Raw genomic sequence first — 18445 nt, forward strand, 5'->3', positions numbered from 1 at the left:
GATTTCTCTGCTAGGAATCTTTCACAAAATTTTTCTTGATTTTGCACAGAGATATCTCAATGAAGCACAAAAAGCTAGAGTAGATGCTGAAAAGTTTGAAAATCTTTTAAGGGAGAAACAATTGCAGTACGATGCTTCCCAGAAAGAGGTTGATGTGTTGAGGACACAGATAGACCATTTAAATATTAGAATTTCTGAGGTGCTGTATATCCCAAAACATTAATTATGAGAAAATGTGAGAAATATTTGTGTATGGAATCTTCTTTTCATGTTGCAGTTAGCTGAATGTTATAAGAATATTGATCTTGTGGAGTATGAAAAGATGAAAGATGAACGAGAGAAGCTGAAGGCAAGTTATTTTTTTTTTTTGTCTATGTTGCTACTTTTGCTTTAATCAACTTGTTAGATGATTCTTTTAAGGTCGTTATTAACAATATAAATATATAAATTACGCCCTTTTTCTAACAGCTTGACCTTTTGAGAATAGTGGTTAGCCAATCAATTTAACATGGGGGTGTCAATCCACTTGTAAAAAAAAAATCTAATCATTTCAGGTGTTGAGGTTGGTTCAATCAAAGTCAAAATTGTTAGGGTTGCAAGGTTACAAACATAGTCCCACATTGAAAATACATGGGAAAGATCATGAGTTTATAAGAGAAAAGTTGTCTCCATTGGCATGAGGCCTTTTGGATAGAGCCCAAGAGAAAAATCATGAAGGCTTAGGCCCAAAGTCGACAATATCGACTGTGCACAAGAGCTATGTGGGTATAATATTGATCTCGAACAAAGAAAGTGGAGGCTCCTATGTTCGGATCAAGAGGACCAAACATTAGACAGGAAGTCCTAGTTGCGGCTAGTAGGCCGGGTGGACCGAGGGGCAGGAAGACCTGGTGGGTCGAGGATCCAACGTGGGAAGTCTGTGGTGACATTGAAAACACATGGGAAAGATCATGAGTTTATAAGAGAAAAGATATCTCCATTGACATGAGGCATTTTGGATAGAGCCCAAGAGCAAAACCATAAGGGCTTAGACCCAAAGTGAACAATATCATATCATTATGGAGATATCTAAATTTGTTTCGATCCTACAATATATGTATGATATGGTAAACAATTTTGGTTAGCACCTGACTATGATGGCAAATGATGCACTCTCCAGACTTTGATCTTTTACAACTTTATTCATCTGCGCAAATTTTCACCATAGGATGATCTGCTCATTTGGGATGCTGTTGTTTTCTTTATCTAAATAATTTTATTTTCATCCATTTTACCTTCTGTTTTTTGTGGTTAGGTGTTTTTGAGGAAATCTGAGACGGAGATTGAACTGACAAAGAAGCTTCTGTCAGAGAAACAAGAAACCATAGCCAACTTGGACCAAAGTCTTGCTAAATGTCAACTTGATTTAGCTGAACAGGAGAAGAGAGTTAATAATGCTGTTCAAGCCCAAGTAAATCACCAAATATCCTTCTGTCATCCTGTGTGGTTTGTGTCTATCTGAATACTAATGCCATGTAATTATGAATATTTCAGGGAACTATCAAGCTAGAAAATGAAAAACAAAAGAAAATTATGTCTGTTCTGAAGGTTATATTTTCTCCTATACTATCCTTTACATACTCTCTGTTAATATTTTACAAGTGTTCTATGGCTATTTTCTGGAATCTTTATTCTTTGATTGTAGTCATACTATAATTATTATATTTCTTCCTTCAGAAGAGAAACGATAATTTAATGAAGGAGAAGGAGGAACTGAACCAGGAAAAAATGGTTCTTCTGAAAGAGATAGATGACTTTAAATCAGGTAAACACCATATAAATTTTGCTTGTTAACTCAACTCAGCATGCTAATTTGGTCAAACTTTTAATAGGTCAAAAAACCTCAGTTGAGACATCAATTAAACAGGCTACTAAGGAAAAGGACACTAGAATACAGGTTTGTGATTTATTCTGAAGATTGAGACTTCTAATTGATGATATGACTCTGACTTCAATTATCAGATCTTAGAGAGAACATTGGAAAGAGAGAGGGACGAGAACAAGAAGCAGAAACAAAAACGGGAAAGCACAGAGAAGACAATTTTTGAACTTATTCAGAAAATCAGTAAGGTGAATTCTGATGAGATTCATCCATTGCCGTAAAAGACATCTAATTTTTCTATTTTAAATTAGTGGGTTGCTAGCTCTGATATCTAACACTCAATTTAGTCACATAGTGAGTTGTAAGGTAACAAAAAAAAAAACTTTACAAGCTCAGATGACTGAAGTATTATTACTTTGGATTTAAGCCTTTTGAGCTAGTGATTGGACTAACAAGTGTCTCATATAAGTGGGTCATAGATTAGTATCAAAGTAGAGGTAATCATAGACATAGATGTTGGAAAGGATTGCCCACATGATAGTGTGACCAACATTGTGTCTCACATACCACTAATTAGGGATGCTTTTGGGCTAGAAGTTTGACTTTGGATTTTGATGGATTATCAAACTGAGGAAATTGTGGCACCTTCTAAGCTTTTAGACGTGCCATTTAGTATTAATTTGAGCTTAGGCATTCTGAACTAGTAGGTAAGTTTCATGAGTTGACGAGTCGAATTTCTCATCTAAATGGGAAATATGCCACCTGATATATTAGATCCAATCTCCTGGATTCTTTTCATCAACTGATCACCAATGATTTTCATGACAAATTGCAGGAAAAGAAAGCATTATCTGAGGAATTTTTAAGGCACAAACTTGCTGCCGAGGCATTGAAGGTACAGTTCATAAGCCTCTTCTATAGCCAATATGTGAACAAAACTTGGATGGAGTCGACCTTCACAGAATTTTCTAAGGCCTCATTCCAATCAAAGCACAAATCAATCTTATGACTCCTTTTACCCAAGATTTGTCAGAGCTTTACTTTTTTGACTGTGGAAGACTTGTATGATTTTCATGCGCATAGAGATGAGAAACCTTATATGCTGAGTTCTAAATTTATGCATTGCTTTTGATATTCGCCATTGATTATCTTCCAGTCTAGCGGAGGAACTACTTCTCAACTTCCGTCAGAGACCACATTGAGCGAACAGTTTGATCGATACATTCAAGCTACCGTTCAGCTTGAAACTGCCCCAGGTTCCATTGCTGATGTGGGGCCTGCCACAGCAACTGATACAGTGTCCGTGGATGCATCAATTGCGACTGCAGGTTCTGTCTACGATTTAACATCTCCTCTAAAAGACCTGTTGCTGATTAGGGTTATATATTCATAGGACGACGAGTTGCTACTCAGCCAACCAGGCCCTTGATTCCTCAAGTTAAACCTGCTGTGGAAAAGGAGAAAGATTCTGCTGTGGTCCAACCGACTTCTAGTGCTCGAAGGATAGTAGGAAGAAGGATAGTTCGTCCTCGTCTTGCGCGGCCGCCCGAAGAGCCTCAAGCTGATGGCGGAACATCTGGGGTGGAGGGTTCTTCACTAACAGAAGACGAGAAAACTAGTACATCCCACGAGCATGAATCTTCTGGTGACAATTTGTTTGGGCACCCTGCATCTTCTGGCTGCAAAAATATTGCCTCGACATCCAATGAGAATGAAGATGTTGCTCCTAGAGATCTCGGTGCTGATGCTGGAGCTCTGCTAAAGGAAATGGACTCTGATGAAATGTACGGTCCCACTTCATCAGCACAAGTTGCACCTACTGATTGTAAACATCCAGCCTTAAAAACATTGCAAAAAGATCTTGTCGATGCTACAAGAGATGAACTTGGTGCCGATGTGGTGCCACCTTTAAAGAAATCGAAATATACAGATGGGTTGCAAGACCTGACCCAAGATATAAGCAATGAACAAGCCGTCTTGCCCTCAGCAGTAGATGTTGAAACAACTGAAGCTTCCTTTCCATCTGTATTGCATCCAACCTCTGAGGAGATTGAGGTGGATCAGGTAATGGAAGAGATTTTGGATAGCATAGCAGAGGAATCTTTTGCCAGCGACCAGCAAAATCCATCTCTAGATGAATCAGCTGTTACTGAGGACTTTCCGGACAAGCCTAAAGAAACATGTGAATTGTTGGATGAAAGCCTAAGAAGCAAGGCGGCGAATGAGATCACAGAAATTCCTGCCGCTGAAGATGATAGGGAAGAGGGAGAGCTACCAGATGAAATGGTACATGGATGATTATACCTTGCCACTGCCAGTAAGATGTTCGGAACTCGTCCTTGCAGAACCATTGTTGGAAAAAAAAAAATGCATGTCATTCACCAAACTGTTCTCTGCACCGAACTTTCACATGCAGAATTAATCCGGATCTTTAAAGTATTAGATGATTGTCAAGGATCTTTCTCAAAGGGATAATATTAAATAGGTTTAGTATATAATGTTATCACAAGTATTATTCGTTCGCTTCGAATGATTTGTTCTAAAAACACCCAAACTTCTAAAACACCCAAACTCAACTTAACCACTGACTGAGTTTGGCCGTAGGTGACTCATTCTGTTCTTCGACGGTGTTGAACCTTTCGATAGTGCTGGTACATAAAATCAACTATTGGAAATTTTTCGCATCTTCTTTGTTAACACAGATCTACGAATTCCATTTGGCAGGTGCCTCTTTATTGCCGTTTGACATGTTGATGTGATCTCCTCGAATGTTGTTAGGTCTTTACTGCACCCCCTCTATGGTCGTTAGAGTCGGATCTGCAAAAATGTCCATAGGTATTACCTTGTATAGGAAATTTAAGTACATACTGCATATTAGACAAGTAACCAAGGAAGAAATTGTCTACATTTTCTTATTCACTCTTTATTAGGGAATTTTTCACACGTTTAAACAATTAGACTCAAATTTCCAAACGACTCAAAAAAATAATAATAAAAAGAAATAGCAGCAACCATAGTATACATTATACAAACGAAAGACACCAATGAGCCTATCTTAATTGTAAAAACAAAAAAGGCAAATTAAGAGCTAAAATGTTTTTTTTTTTTTGAAAAAAAAAAAGGTGCAGAAGAACGATTCGTCTTAACTCGGTTAGAATTCGGCCGAGTTCAAGCGCGGTGCGTTGTTGTAGTGGTTGGGACGTCGGCGAATCGACATCATGCCTTCCGACACCACGCTACTGTCTCCGCCCATCGGGAACGTCGGCGCCGACGAAGATGTGGTGTACTCGTTGTCTTCCTCGCCCCGCATCGCCCTCAGCACCTTCTTCGCCATCTCCCGCCTCACGTCACCCTCGCCGCTCTCCGCTATCTGCATCAGCACCCGCTCCGCCCCCACCGCCCTGGCTAGGCCGCGGAACCGGAGACTCCCGCGGCTCATCCCATAGAGCGCCGCCACGCAGTACTCCTCCTCTGCGGCCGTGGCGGGCGATCTCATAAGGGACACCACCGCCGCGACTGCCCCGCCATCCATCAGCGCTGCCCGCCCCTCGTTGCACCCTGCCAGATTGCACACCACCATCAGCGCCAGCCTCGCAAGTCCCGGCCCTTGCGCCGAAGCTTCTGCATCCTTCTCCATGGAAACAGCGAGCAGCGAGCGCACCGCCCCCGGAGCTCGCGCGATCTTGGTCTGGTTGGCGACGTTGAGGGACAGATAGTAAAGCGCCATCCCGGCGTCGCGACGGGCGTGGGTCGCATCGGCAGCGGGGACGCAGAAGAGGTCGAGCAACGGCGAGATGACTCCAAGCACGGCGATCGCCGCCCGGTTGTCGTCCGCGAGGGAGAGACTAAATATCAAACTGGCCGCATGGCCGCGAGCCTCCGGGTTGCCTCTCTTGAGTACCTCCACGAGCGGCGGCACCACGCCCGACCTCAAGATAAGGGCCCTGTTCTCACGCTCCAGCGAAAGATTGACAAGTGCGGCGGTGACGTTGTTCTGAACGGCGGCGCTGCTGGAGAGAAGCATGGAACGCAATGCGGCGAGGATTCGAGGTTTGCATAGTGCGATCCGTTGTTCTCCGCTCTCCCTGGTAGCTTGTCGGAGCAACACCAATCCGACTTCCTGCTCCGACACCTCCGTACCCCCAAATTTGTTCAGCAAATCCTCTTCCGAGATGCTGGCACCGGAGGCCGAAGACGCAGGCAGATCAGGAGCCGGCGCCTGTGGTTGCGTTTCTTTGGGCGATTCCTTGACGACGACCTCAGTGGCTGAGGAAGAATCATGCCGAACGGGGGAAGCGGGAGCTTGCCTGGAAGTTGCGTTAGGGTTCGCCGACTCCCAAAAATTCTGGTTCTGGTTCTGGTTCTGGTTCGATCTATTTGATCTGCTGCCGAAACTCTCGACTTTTGCGTCGTAGTACGCCGATGAACCTCGAAAATCCTCCCCTTCTTCATCGTATCTGCTGCCGCGGGAATTCGGGGCAGCTCCCGTTACCTCCGGCGGCGACATAAAGGCATCATCTTTTTCCTCCTCAGCTGCTTCTTCCACCGATAGCGACGCCAATCGCCCGACGAATTCCCCTCTCAGATCTCTCCCTCCGGAAACATAAGGAGAGCGCGGCGGGTTACCTGAGGAGGAGGAAGGGGACATGAGGCGGCGGACGAGGGCGTAGGCGGCTTCAGGGGGGACGGGTTGCGGGGGCGGCACGCCGGAGCGGTGGCACCAGCCAAGGATGGTGGAGCGGAGGGCAACGTTGGGGATGAGACAGAGGGCGGCGGGGTCGAGGTCGAGGGATAGCCCCGGCGGGGACAAGGCGAGGTCGGCGCAGGCCTGGATGCAGGCGCGCTCGAAGGTGTGTCCGGAGGGGGGCACGATGACGGGGTCAGCCATAAGGGTGCGAGAGACGGGGCAGAGAAACTCCACAGGCATCGCCTCCGCCATCGTTGGGAAGGCCGTCGGCGACTTGTGGGTGCGAGAAGGACCTGAGCGGTGGCCGTGGATGGAGAACTTCCAGAATGGCTTGCGGCTGCCCATTGACTTCTCTGCCAGTCCACGCCCAATCCCAAGGTTAACAACCGTATAGCTCCTTCTACTTCTATATCTTTCAATTTTTTTTTTGCTTTCCTATTTCCATCATAATGTTTTTTTCTTTTTCATTTTCAATATTTTGTGCGCACTCATCATTGACATCGAATTTTCAATCACAAACAATCAAAAGAAAACATGGGCATTGAATTTATCTTATTATTATTATTTTTTAAAAAAAAATACAATCCCATATTGGATATATGGTACACAATCGCAACTTTATCAATTCTTCAATCTCCCTTTCAAAAAAAATTAATATAATAATAATAATAATAATAAAGAAATGATTAGAGTATAGAAATAAGCTTTAGGCTTTGAATGGGTTCAGCTTATGGTTCAGAGATGGCTTGCACATCCGGTAATATAGATACCAACCATTGACTTTTAAGCAAAGTCTTCTATGTTTATTCAAGTTCCTATTCAAAAAATCATTTTTCAATTGCAACCACAATGCCTTCATCTCTCATCATTTACCTGCCAAAACTATTTCCTGTTCAATCTCCAAATCAGTGACGGATCAGGAAATTTATACATGGAGGGGTGATTTTTACATGGAACAAGGGATGGTATTACCCGTGGAATCCCATACTACTAGGGGTTCTATTACAGACAAGGGGGGTGACCACCAATGCCTCCCCCCATCTGGATCCGCCCCTGTTCCAAATTCATCATTTACCTGATACTTTTCACTTTACCAAGCAGAACTTTGGAATTTCAATTTCCCAACCAATCAAATAAAAGTTGGCTACGTAAATCTTTTAACAATTTGCTGGAAGTTTCGTTAGTTCTAAATGTTTGCATAGGGACGACGAGCCTCACAAATTGTCAACGAGTGATTGCAGCTTTTTATGACTATTTCTGCTCCAATATTGAATAGATCACTAAAGTTGACTTAGGCCAGGTACCTTCCAAGTGCATTCGATCGAACCTATGAAGGTCAATTGCCTTTGTTATTTGTTCATGTTTAGAGAGCCTATGAATGTCCTTTTTAATCCATGTGAAACTTCTTTTCTAATATTGTTTTCCTGTTATAACTTCAGTGCTAATCTAACTTATTTGGTCTCGGTGACGCCGATGATGAAAGAGGGATGAATTATTTATAAAAAATTAAATAATCCTTTTTTTCGTTTTTTAGACTTTGATTAATAAACATAATTAATTAATTAATTAAAAAATTAATATAAAAAAATAACAACTTAAAAAATAATAAGTAAGAATGCTGAGATTTTTTACTTAGTTATAATCTAGATAATTATTAATCCAAGACAGTTATAAAGTATCATTAAAATGTCTCATTTATTGAAAGCGGAGAAGTATTTTGTACTCTTTGAAAAACTCAAGTATTAATTGGAAATTGAATATAGAAATTTTTGTCTACTTCTTAACTCAAGGGGTTTTTTTTGTAGTCCATGAAAAACTATATCCGAAGTTTGAAGGCGCATTCAGTTGGGTTCAAGGTGCCTTTATGAGAGAAGTTTTATCACCGAAGATAAAACTTTATCTTAGGTCAATGGTCATCTGAAGGCGCCTCCAACAGGCTGGAAGGCGCCTTTCACGAAGAGTGTCGAAGGCGCTTTTCATGAACAGTGTTGAAGGTGTCTTCCAAACCATTGAAGGTACCTTTCCTAAGGCAGATTGACTCATTACCTGATTTTCTTTGCTTAGGTGATGCTTCGGCCTTCAGAGTTGAACTCACTCGGATCCAATTCCAACTTTCTGCTCGAGCAGGCTTACGTTCCGGCTTCTCATCCCTTGGAAGCGTCGCTCGTGTCCTCGCTCCATCGACATACTCTTCTGTAGCTTTTCATCCCTTGGATGCACCAAGCTCATCAACTCAATTCTCGTGTTATCCTTCTTGTCTACCACATCTTCTGCTCGACTTCTTACGTTCTTAAGTCCTTGCACATTCAGACGTAAGGTATCAAATAATACAGAATCTAACTTAACTTGGTTGATCATATTAAAATTAATATAAAATATTTATAGTTTTTCTTATAAAAATTAGTTAGTGAAAGGGACTAAAGAAACCTAGAAAAAAAAAAGGTGTGAGATCTTTCCTTTAATCAAAAGCTGCGAAAGCTTTAAAGCTTAGGGTTTGTCCGGATAACTAATATAAAATACCAAAAAAACATACAATTTTTTCTACACTAAAAGGTTCTGTTGAGCTGTGATATAGCTTCAAATAAGATTAAAGTAGTTAATAATTGAAAAATAAATATATATTTTTGTGAGCTGGTGCCAACTAAAGGGAATAATGTTGAGAGACTAAGCCCACATGATGAATTAGTCCTCTGCTTTATAATTATTTGTTCAATGGCCATGAATCGATTAAACTGAAATCGTATAAATCGATTGTGTGTGTGTGTGTGTGTGTGAGAGAGAGAGAACAAACTAGACCGTCCGAACTTCTCTATGAAAACTGAGCCAATTCAACTGATAAAAAGCTAATTAAATTGTTTAAAAATTGAAATAATTAAATTCTTAGATAGTGAAATCCACCAATCGACTTTTAGTCAAGTAGTTAATTGATCAACAACTCTCTAGACATGGAATTTTAAACTCCGATTCGAATATGGCATTTAATTGTTATGTGCTTTATTGACAGCTAATAACATAATACGGTAATCTATCAAATCACGCATCTAGATATCTTAATTGACCAAAAGACATATGCTACTTTGGTATTTACCAAAGGACGCACTTTTTCAAGTGCACTTCCCTTTTTATCCTTTTGACCAATCAAATTTTTTTTTGTCGTTTTTCTTTTCTCCCTCTTCTCTTTCCTATCTTCTCTTTCATCAACGACATTTTAAATTTAGTTAATTTTTTGATAACATTTTAATACATTTAGATAAGCTAAAATAAACTATGAATAGTAAATTTGAACTCCTTGCAACATCAGGATTCTACATGAACTGAAATGGGTGTAATCTGAGGTGTCTAGGTCCATCAGTAGGTTTCGGTCAAAACCCACTGATGGACCTAGAGAGCTCCGATTGCACCCATTTCAGTTTCTATGGATTCCTGGTGTTGCAAGGAGTTCAAATTTGCTATCCATTATTTATTTTGACTTTTAGAAAGTGTTAAAATACAAGAAGAAAGAATCAGCAAAAAAAATTCATATCAGGCCCAACGTGGGCCTGATATGATTCATATCAGGCCTAACGTGGAGCCTTTTGTTGATTCTTTCTTCTTATATTTTAACACCTTCTAAAAGTCAAAATAAACAATGGATAGCAAATTTGAACTCCTTGCAACATCAGGAATCTACAGGAACTGAAATAGGTGTAATCTGAGGTCTCTAGGTCCATCAGTGGGTCCCACTGATGGACCTAGAGAGCTCCGATTGTACCCATTTCAGTTTCTATGGATTCCTGGTGTTGCGAGGAATTCAAATTTGCTATCCATTATTTATTTTGACTTTTAGAAGGTGTTAAAATACAAGAAGAAATAATCAGCAAAAAAGCTCCACGTTAGGTCTGATATGAATTATTTTTGCTGATTCTTTCTTCTTGTATTTTAACACCTTCTAAAAGTCAAAATAAACAATGGATAGCAAATTTGAACTCCTTGCAATATCAGGAATCTACAGGAACTGAAATGGGTATAATCTGAGGTCTTTAGGTCCATCAGTGGAACCAAAACCCACTGATGGACCTAAAGACCTCATATTATACCCATTTCAGTTCCTGTAGATTCCTGATATTGCAAGGAGTTCAAATTTTCTATCCATTGTTTATTTTGACTTTTAGAAGGTATTAAAATATAAGAAGAAAGAATCAGCAAAAAGGCTCCACGTTAGGCCTGATATGAATCATATCAGGCCCACATTGGGCCTGATATGATTCCATATCGGGCCCAATATGTATCTCACTCTATTAAGAATTCTCAATTGTTTTAGGAACTCTTCATTTCCAATGTAGCATTTTATTTTGACTTAAATCTCAATTCGTGATGTATGTCTTTGTTGGGGGTTTGAAAAATTATGCGGAAAAACCTTAACTGCTGAATACCTCTTCAAATATGTTGGATTGGATATTGAAAAGTAATGATTTTTGCAATTCCTCTACCTTTTGCTTGGTATCTTTTTCCCATTTAAATAATTGACACACTTTTCTTTCAAACTTCAAAATTTGGAGTGGTGTCTCTTTGTCATTTTCCCTTATTTCTCGTAAGTGATCTCATTTTCTGGATTAATTTTTTTTTTACAAAGAAAGAAGAAATAAGTGAGTCATGACTTATTTGCAGTTACATGCTAATAGAAGAATTAGGTCTATCTGATATTGTGTCAATTCTATTTATTGGAATTATACGTATCTTCTCTTTTTTCAATAACTATACTATGACTATTTGTTCTAAGTGTTTGCATATGTATTTCTTATAGGTAATGAAACATTATACATTCTCTAATTTGTCAGAGAACTCTCAATGTTTTGCTACTGTCTTTTTCCACTTGATTTCATCACTAGCTGAAACATTTATGTAGGAGGATATGCATTGATGCCCTTATCTATTTTTCTACTTAGAGCAATCATAAACACATCCATTATGAAATGAAGAGTTCCTAAAACAGTTGAGCATTCCTAATAGAGTGAGATCCACGTTGGGCCTGATATGGAATCATATCAGGCCCAACGTGGGCCTGATATGATTCATATCAGGCCTAACGTGGAGCCTTTTTGCTGATTCTTTCTTTTTATATTTTAACACCTTCTAAAAGTCAAAATAAATAATGGGTAGCAAATTTGAATTCCTTGCAACACCAGGAATCCATAGAAACTGAAATGGGTACAATCGGAGCTCTCTAGGTCCATAAATGGGTTTTGACCGAAACCCACTGATGGACCTAGAGACCTCAGATTACACCCATTTCAGTTCCTGTAGATTCCTGATGTTGCAAGGAGTTCAAATTTGATATCCATTGTTTATTTTGACTTTTAGAAGGTGTTAAAATATAAGAAAAAAGAATCAGTAAAAAGGCTCCACGTTAGGCCTGATATGAATCATATCAGGCCCAACGTGGGCATGATATGATTCATATCAGGCCCAACGTGGGCCTGATATGAATTTTTTTTACTGATTCTTTCTTCTTGTATTTTAACACATTTTAAAAGTCAAAATAAATAATGGATAGCAAATTTGATCTCCTTGCAACACCAGGAATCCATAGAAACTGAAATGGGTGCAATCGGAGCTCTCTAAGTCCATCAGTGGGTTTTGACCGAAACCCATTGATGGACCTAGAGACTTCATATTACACTCATTTCAGTTCCTGTAGATTCCTGATGTTGTAAGGAGTTTAAATTTGCTATTCATAGTTTATTTTAGCTTATCTAAATGTATTAAAATGTTATCAAAAAATTAACTAAATTTTAAATGTCGTTGATGAAAGAGGAGATAGGAAAGAGAAGAGGGAGAAAAGAAAAACGACAAAAAAAAAGTTTGATTGGTCAGAAGGATAAAAAGGGAAGTGCACTTGAAAAAGTGCGTCCTTTGGTAAATACCAAAGTAGCATACGCCTTTTGGTCAATTAAGATATCTAGGTGCGTGATTTGGTAAATTGCCGCAACATGATATCGTGAATGATGTGGGCCCCTGAACTCAAGGCAAAATCCAGAAAATTGACTAATGTTACCGTTAAAGTTAAAGTTAAAGTTAAAGATAAGTCAACACTCGAGTAGAATAGTCGAGCCCCTCAAGTCAAGTGATTATTTGATCGGATCCTTGGGACAGTCGAATCCCGGGTCTCTCAGTATTAGTGAAGCCCCAAGTAAAGTCAGTATCTTTAAGAGTCAAGTCTTCTTAATTCATCACTCGGGGATAACATGGTCAACTATTCCGACTAAGTGGTTTAGTCGATCGGACTTATGGTCCAATTAGGCATGCTGGACACTAGGACCGATCGGATTCATTGACCAAACAGGTCAAGCGAGGACCGAGTCCCTAATAGCATTAATTGAATCTGACCTGGTCACTCCTGAAAACGACAACCAATTAGATTACAGAAGGTGCTCAGACAGCTTGCCAACTAAGCATATTAAAGGACTCTAACTCAACGGTATAACATTCCCTCTCGTTATTTTTAGTGATAGCTGTCAAAGAATCAAGGAATATCTCTTATGCAAGCTGTATATTAGAAGTTTCTACTTTATATAGCACAGAGATTGCGGATTCATTTTAAGAAATATGTCAAAACATCTTTATGATCTATCCCTTTTTGATAATGCATCGAAATGCAGTCACAAATGAACAATAATACTATAAAAGAGAGTCTTCATTTATAGACATAGATATAATTTTACACGCTTACATTACACAAACGACGCCCACATCCACGGTTCATTTTACTGTTGTTCATTGCTTCGATCGGTCACTGACTTGAGCGTCAGAGTACCTATGTTGGGACCCCCTCCTTGTCTAATTGCTGACGTTCTTTTTGACAGACAAAGCTGGTCGAAGTCATTTTTTGCCAGCTCAGAGTCTTCGCACGATCAACATCAAAGCCATCTACCCGCACGTTATCTTCTTCGCTCTCAGACGGGATCAATAACAATCGACTGATTTATTCGATTTAGTTTGTTTAATTGAATTTAGACTTTTAAAATCATCAATTAAATCGATATTTTTTAAAACATAATGTTTCGAATTAACCATACTATACTTTCAAATTCAATAGAAATCCTTTGATACACTTCACCCAGTGAGCTTCTTCCTCAGTTTCACGAGTTGCTAGCAACTTTCTTCAAGAGCTCGCGTCTTGTACAATCATGAGCGTTTTCGTAGGTTCTAGCCGCGAGCGGTGGTGTGAAGTTTATTGTGTCGATAGTTCATTTTTTTCTCCAAGTGATCAAATAGGAATATGACTGAACTATTTTGCAAATAGATTGCAGTGATCAATTTCCTCTAATGCTCATAATTATTTGAGTTGTCGAAATCTGTAACATTTATCAGTTCAGTTGACTGGAAGAGTATAAGATCTACGCTCCTGTGAGTGTCAATTTGAGCATGTGCGAATGTTTACTGGAGCAAATGAGACTACAATTAAGAAGTTTTTTAGGACATGAGAAATCGAATGGACCTAATTCTAAAGTAAATTGATTAAATTGAGTTGTAAATTAAATCCAATGGGCTTAATTGATTTGAAATTCTAATTAAGCATTGGTCAAAAATCGGCTGCGGAACAAAAGCCCCTCGATCAGTCAACAGAGAACGAAAGCACATCGATCGATTGTGGGATGAAAGAACGACGCTTGGTTGCATACTGTCAACGAGATTTTTGGATGACGACATTTTTTTAAGTCGTTCATAAGTATTTCTCGATATATTCTGAAGGTCCATGAAAAACTTTTGTAAATTTGAATCGGATCATTTCAAATTTTCTATTAACTAATCATCAGTTAGCTTTTTTTAATAGAGAAGAAATCATTGTTTCTCCTTTTAAATAGAAATATTTCATTCACAAATACATTCCTCGCCCACTTTGTTTACTTTTGACCTTTACTCGCCTTCCCTCGTTTACTTGACTTTTATTTTTTTGTTTTATTATTATTTTTTTTAATCATAAAAATAGACAGTCCAATTTTATAATGGGCGACTAAGTAAATCTCAAAAGTACAAGTGGATATTAACGTGACAGTTTAACATCATCAGTGGTTTAGATAAATTAGGCCCAATATATCCAATGTGAGAATCAACCCCTAACTAACATTATAGTATAACCTAGAGCATAATTTGATTTTATTTATCTTACTATTTTATTAAAAATCTTCCCCCTTTACTAACTAACTTTGGTGAAACCTAAAATAAATTTATGTTAATATCCTTTTTTCTATTCAAACTAAAAATAATTCCAAGATTTATTAGTAATTCCACAAGCGAAACAATCAGTGATCTAGAGTTCGAAATTCAGCTGCGGCATATTATTATGAATTTTTCTCATCATTAATTTTTTCTGATTGTTTTATATAAAAAAATATAATTATCTTTAGTCCCACATTTTAAAATTGACAACACTATAATCAAAGAAGTTTCTATAAATATTTTAAACCGACGATATTAAAAAATATATATTTTTCTTTATTTTTTTACTAAGATAAGTATAATATTAAATTAAATTAATTTTTTTCATAAGGAAACCGTAAGATGACACTTGAAAATCTAAACAATTTGAATTTTCAAAAAATCAAATAATTCAGATTTTTAAAAGTGTGCCGGGGGCATCTTTGACTTATACCCTCAACTACTCATCGACGACGAGGCGATGCTATTAATTCATATGTGTATAGGCCAAGAGATAGATCTCCTACTGCCATTGACTATAATTCATGAATCTGCTGGAAATTAAATGGACGAGCAGGTCACCTACATCGGCCTCCGCGGTCGTCGGCGCCGCCGCCTCCCCTATAGCACAAGCACCGGCCTTGGCCTGAGCTCACGCTGGTGCCGCCGTGGCCGCTTCCTAATCGGAGGCATCTCTGTGCCCCGACTCAAGCTCTGCCTCCTCTTCCGGCGATGCCTGCGGGTGGTTAAACGAGGCTTCTTCGGTTGGCCGCGAGGCGTCGACGACGACGACGCCGGTGGCAGAAGAGCCGGAGTCCGGCGCCGAGCGGCGGTGGAGCGCAGGTCGTGCAGCCGATCCAACTCGGAGGCGATCGAGGAGTGTTTGGAGTTCATAAAGAGGTCGAATTCCGGACATCGGCCGATCTGATTAAGTTTCTTTGCGATTTTCTACCATTTTTAATTTCTAGTTCGATCATGATTCAGATCGTGTCGTATTGTAACATCTTAATTAACCATGTTAATATAAAAGTGCATAAAATCGGTTATATGCTTCCAAAAAGATAGTTTTACAGTGCAAAACTAAGTATTTCCTGAATAAACTATGATTATCGTGGAAACGAAGAACATGTTATAGGTGAGAAATATCCCTGTTTGATTCATTTAATCATTAATTATCATTTCCCTGGTGGACTAGAACTTGATTGTTGATTAAATTTCTTAGCCGCCTTAGTGCGGGGGAGAGATTAGTAAATTCGACAGCGAGAGGAAAAAAAAGTGAGAATACTGAATGCTTGAGCTATTAGATTCGCTGCGGCCCAATAGGTGCGAGATTCATTTCGGCCTAATGCCACAAGGCCCAACAAGGCTGTTGCTCTCTATGATATCACACGGAGAACGTGAACGAAAAGAAAAAAGGGTAAAAAAAATAAGGAAAGAAAGAGAAAACCCGCCGCCTGTCATCATCCATTTCCCCAAATTGCCAACCCTAACCTCGATCTATCTCGGGAAGCGATCGAATCGTCGCGAGATCGCCGCCGGTGACGATGAAGGCGTCGCTCAAAATCCGCGACGACGGCAAGCCCTTGGTACGGGCCAAGGTCCCCATCACTATCCTGGGCCTCCCTTTCGTCTCCGGCCTCGGCTCCGCGCTCGACGACGCCCGCCACCTCCGCCTCGACCTCTCCACCGCCTTCGCCTCCGGTCCCTCCCTCCGCCTCGCCTATCGCCCCAACGATCCTGCCTCCCCCTTCGCCCTCGTCCTCAAGACCGGCCTTGGCGCCCTCGGCTCTCCCGATAAAGGATCACCCTTTTCCATGGCCGCCGAGTTCGGCCTCCTCGCTTGCCCCGGAGGAGCCGGCCCCGTCTTCTCTGTGCGCTTCAAACCTCAGATCGGGGACTTCGCCGTCAAGAAGACCATCACTTCTGCGACAGCCGCCGCCATCCCGGCCAAGCCAACCCCGAACGGCGACGGGTTCGAGGCGCCGATTGCGGAGAACCACTTCGAGAAGAAATCGAACGGTTTTTTCTCCAGCGACGACGTCGCGAGCGGGATTCATGGACTCCTCTCCGGGTATGAGGTCACCGCGAGCACCGTCCTCCCGATACGGGCGCATACCGCCCTCAAGTTCAAGTGGGGGCTGACACTACCGCCCGAGCTCCGCGCCGCGATCGGCGGGAGAACGGCCGGCGGCATTTCGCTCAACAAACTGCCACTCCTAGCGATGAGCAAGATCTCGATCGAGCGCGGGAGCGCAAGTGGGCGTGCCAGCGAAGAACAGGACATCGAATCGCGGGAGAGAAGTTTGTCGGTGAGGAGAGAGTTGGAGTCCATGCGGGCGGAGAACGTGGCGCTGAGGAAGGCGGTGGAGGAGCTACGGAACGAGGTCGGGGGTTGGAAGGCAGTGGCACCGGCTGTTGGAAGAGGAGGAGACAGCGGGAAGAGTAGAACTAGGAATCCAGGTATGTCGGTTGAAAACGCGAGAGAGGAGTTGAAGAAGGTGTCGGCGATGGGATCGGCCGGCGCCGGGCGAAGCCCTTCGCCGTAGGTTGCAATGGCTTTAAAGTGACTGCCGCAGCCCGTAGGTTAGTTAGGCTTTTGGTTCCCACGGTGTAAATATTAAATAATTGATGGGATTGATAAAAATAAAATAAAGAAATGGTTTTGTTAATTAAGGCATAAGTAAATGATTATAAGTCATTTGGTTCATCATCAACTATTGCCGATTGGTAGGAGAAAACTCTTGCCTCAATAGCTTGGACAGTTGCTTACCACCACGGTAAGAGAAAAGGTTAAGTCGTCATATTAAATCATAGAATCAGACCCAAGACCTATTAGCATGATATCGATTAGTTCATCATCTACTCTGGTTTATGTGACAATTATCAAAATGCACACTTAAAATTGTAAAATTCTTAAAGACATTTAACTTTTAAATTTTTTAAATGACATTTATTTTTCATTTTACCTTTTTGGTTAATCATGATGATATTCCATGTTAATATTGCAATGTTGGACTTTAAAAAATAATAATATTATGACATTGTATTTAAGAAATCAATATTTGTTGTCCGGTAATTTATCAAAAGGAAATTATCAAAAGGTGTATCATAGTTGTGTATTTATCAAAAGGTGTAATTCTCATTTTAACCCTCTCGTCAACATCCTCTCTTCAGTCGAGATTTTCCAGACATTCGAATCACATTTTGAAATAATTTGATTTAAAAATAAATATGCGATCATTTTTCTCCTTCCTTTTGTCAACTCGTGCATGCTTGGGTGTTGTTCGTAATTCTCCGATTGCAGCTCCAATTTTGTGGCGAAATCGTCCCAGTAGTGAACCCCTATGTAATGTCTTTGTGCCTCTCTCAAGCGGCATCAAGCATATAGACCTAAAAATTCACAGTGTTCGTGAGTTTCCGGTGAAAGGTTTTAGGGTTTCTGTCAATAATCTCCTTTCATAATGGCGCAAAAAAGTGGATCGGGTGTATCATCCTCTCCACTTCAATTATCTGTAAAGGTATCACCTTAAAACTCTTTGATTTTAAAACTTTGTGATTTTGTAAAGCTCAACGAGTATGAATAAAAAATTTTGAATTTTCTAAGTTGTAGGGTTCAGTTGATGTTGGACGGTAACTGCATTGGAACAGTGTTTTAGGTCACTTTAAAAGTTTTTTTCAAGCATCCACAAAAAAAGGAAGGTATCATGGATCTGTTATTT

General features: G+C 40.4%; 3 protein-coding genes across 3 annotated transcripts in view; 2 read left to right on the forward strand and 1 right to left on the reverse strand.

The window, feature by feature from the left end:
* The window catches only part of LOC121997553 (nuclear-pore anchor-like), a 69283-nt gene extending 64841 nt beyond the window's left edge, over positions 1 to 4442 (forward strand). Inside the window, exons 39-48 of the mRNA XM_042552024.1 lie at positions 50 to 199; positions 278 to 349; positions 1295 to 1450; positions 1534 to 1587; positions 1717 to 1804; positions 1872 to 1936; positions 2002 to 2109; positions 2697 to 2756; positions 3018 to 3189; positions 3255 to 4442. Coding sequence (XP_042407958.1) covers positions 50 to 199; positions 278 to 349; positions 1295 to 1450; positions 1534 to 1587; positions 1717 to 1804; positions 1872 to 1936; positions 2002 to 2109; positions 2697 to 2756; positions 3018 to 3189; positions 3255 to 4159 — 1830 coding nt within the window. The 3' untranslated portion in view covers positions 4160 to 4442. The remainder of the gene's footprint in view (positions 1 to 49; positions 200 to 277; positions 350 to 1294; positions 1451 to 1533; positions 1588 to 1716; positions 1805 to 1871; positions 1937 to 2001; positions 2110 to 2696; positions 2757 to 3017; positions 3190 to 3254) is intronic.
* A 96-nt stretch (positions 4443 to 4538) lies between these two features.
* LOC121997554 (U-box domain-containing protein 41-like) lies at positions 4539 to 7031 on the reverse strand. Its single transcript, XM_042552025.1, has one exon. The coding sequence runs from the start codon at positions 6891 to 6893 to the stop codon at positions 5013 to 5015; it is 1881 nt and encodes a 626-aa protein (XP_042407959.1). The 5' UTR covers positions 6894 to 7031; the 3' UTR covers positions 4539 to 5012.
* A 9239-nt stretch (positions 7032 to 16270) lies between these two features.
* LOC121995180 lies at positions 16271 to 17272 on the forward strand. Its single transcript, XM_042548991.1, has one exon. It carries the CDS (start codon positions 16271 to 16273, stop codon positions 17270 to 17272), a length of 1002 nt encoding a protein of 333 aa, XP_042404925.1.
* The last annotated feature ends 1173 nt before the right edge of the window (positions 17273 to 18445 follow it).

This window comes from Zingiber officinale, chromosome 6A (genome assembly GCF_018446385.1).
Source record: "Zingiber officinale cultivar Zhangliang chromosome 6A, Zo_v1.1, whole genome shotgun sequence".
In the NCBI taxonomy this organism is placed as follows: domain Eukaryota; kingdom Viridiplantae; phylum Streptophyta; class Magnoliopsida; order Zingiberales; family Zingiberaceae; genus Zingiber; species Zingiber officinale.

Coding starts and splice junctions, on each gene's coding strand:
- LOC121997554 (XM_042552025.1), bottom strand. CDS start 6,893: ATGGGCAGCCGCAAGCCATTCTGGAAGTTCTCCATCCACGGCCACCGC.
- LOC121995180 (XM_042548991.1), top strand. CDS start 16,271: ATGAAGGCGTCGCTCAAAATCCGCGACGACGGCAAGCCCTTGGTACGG.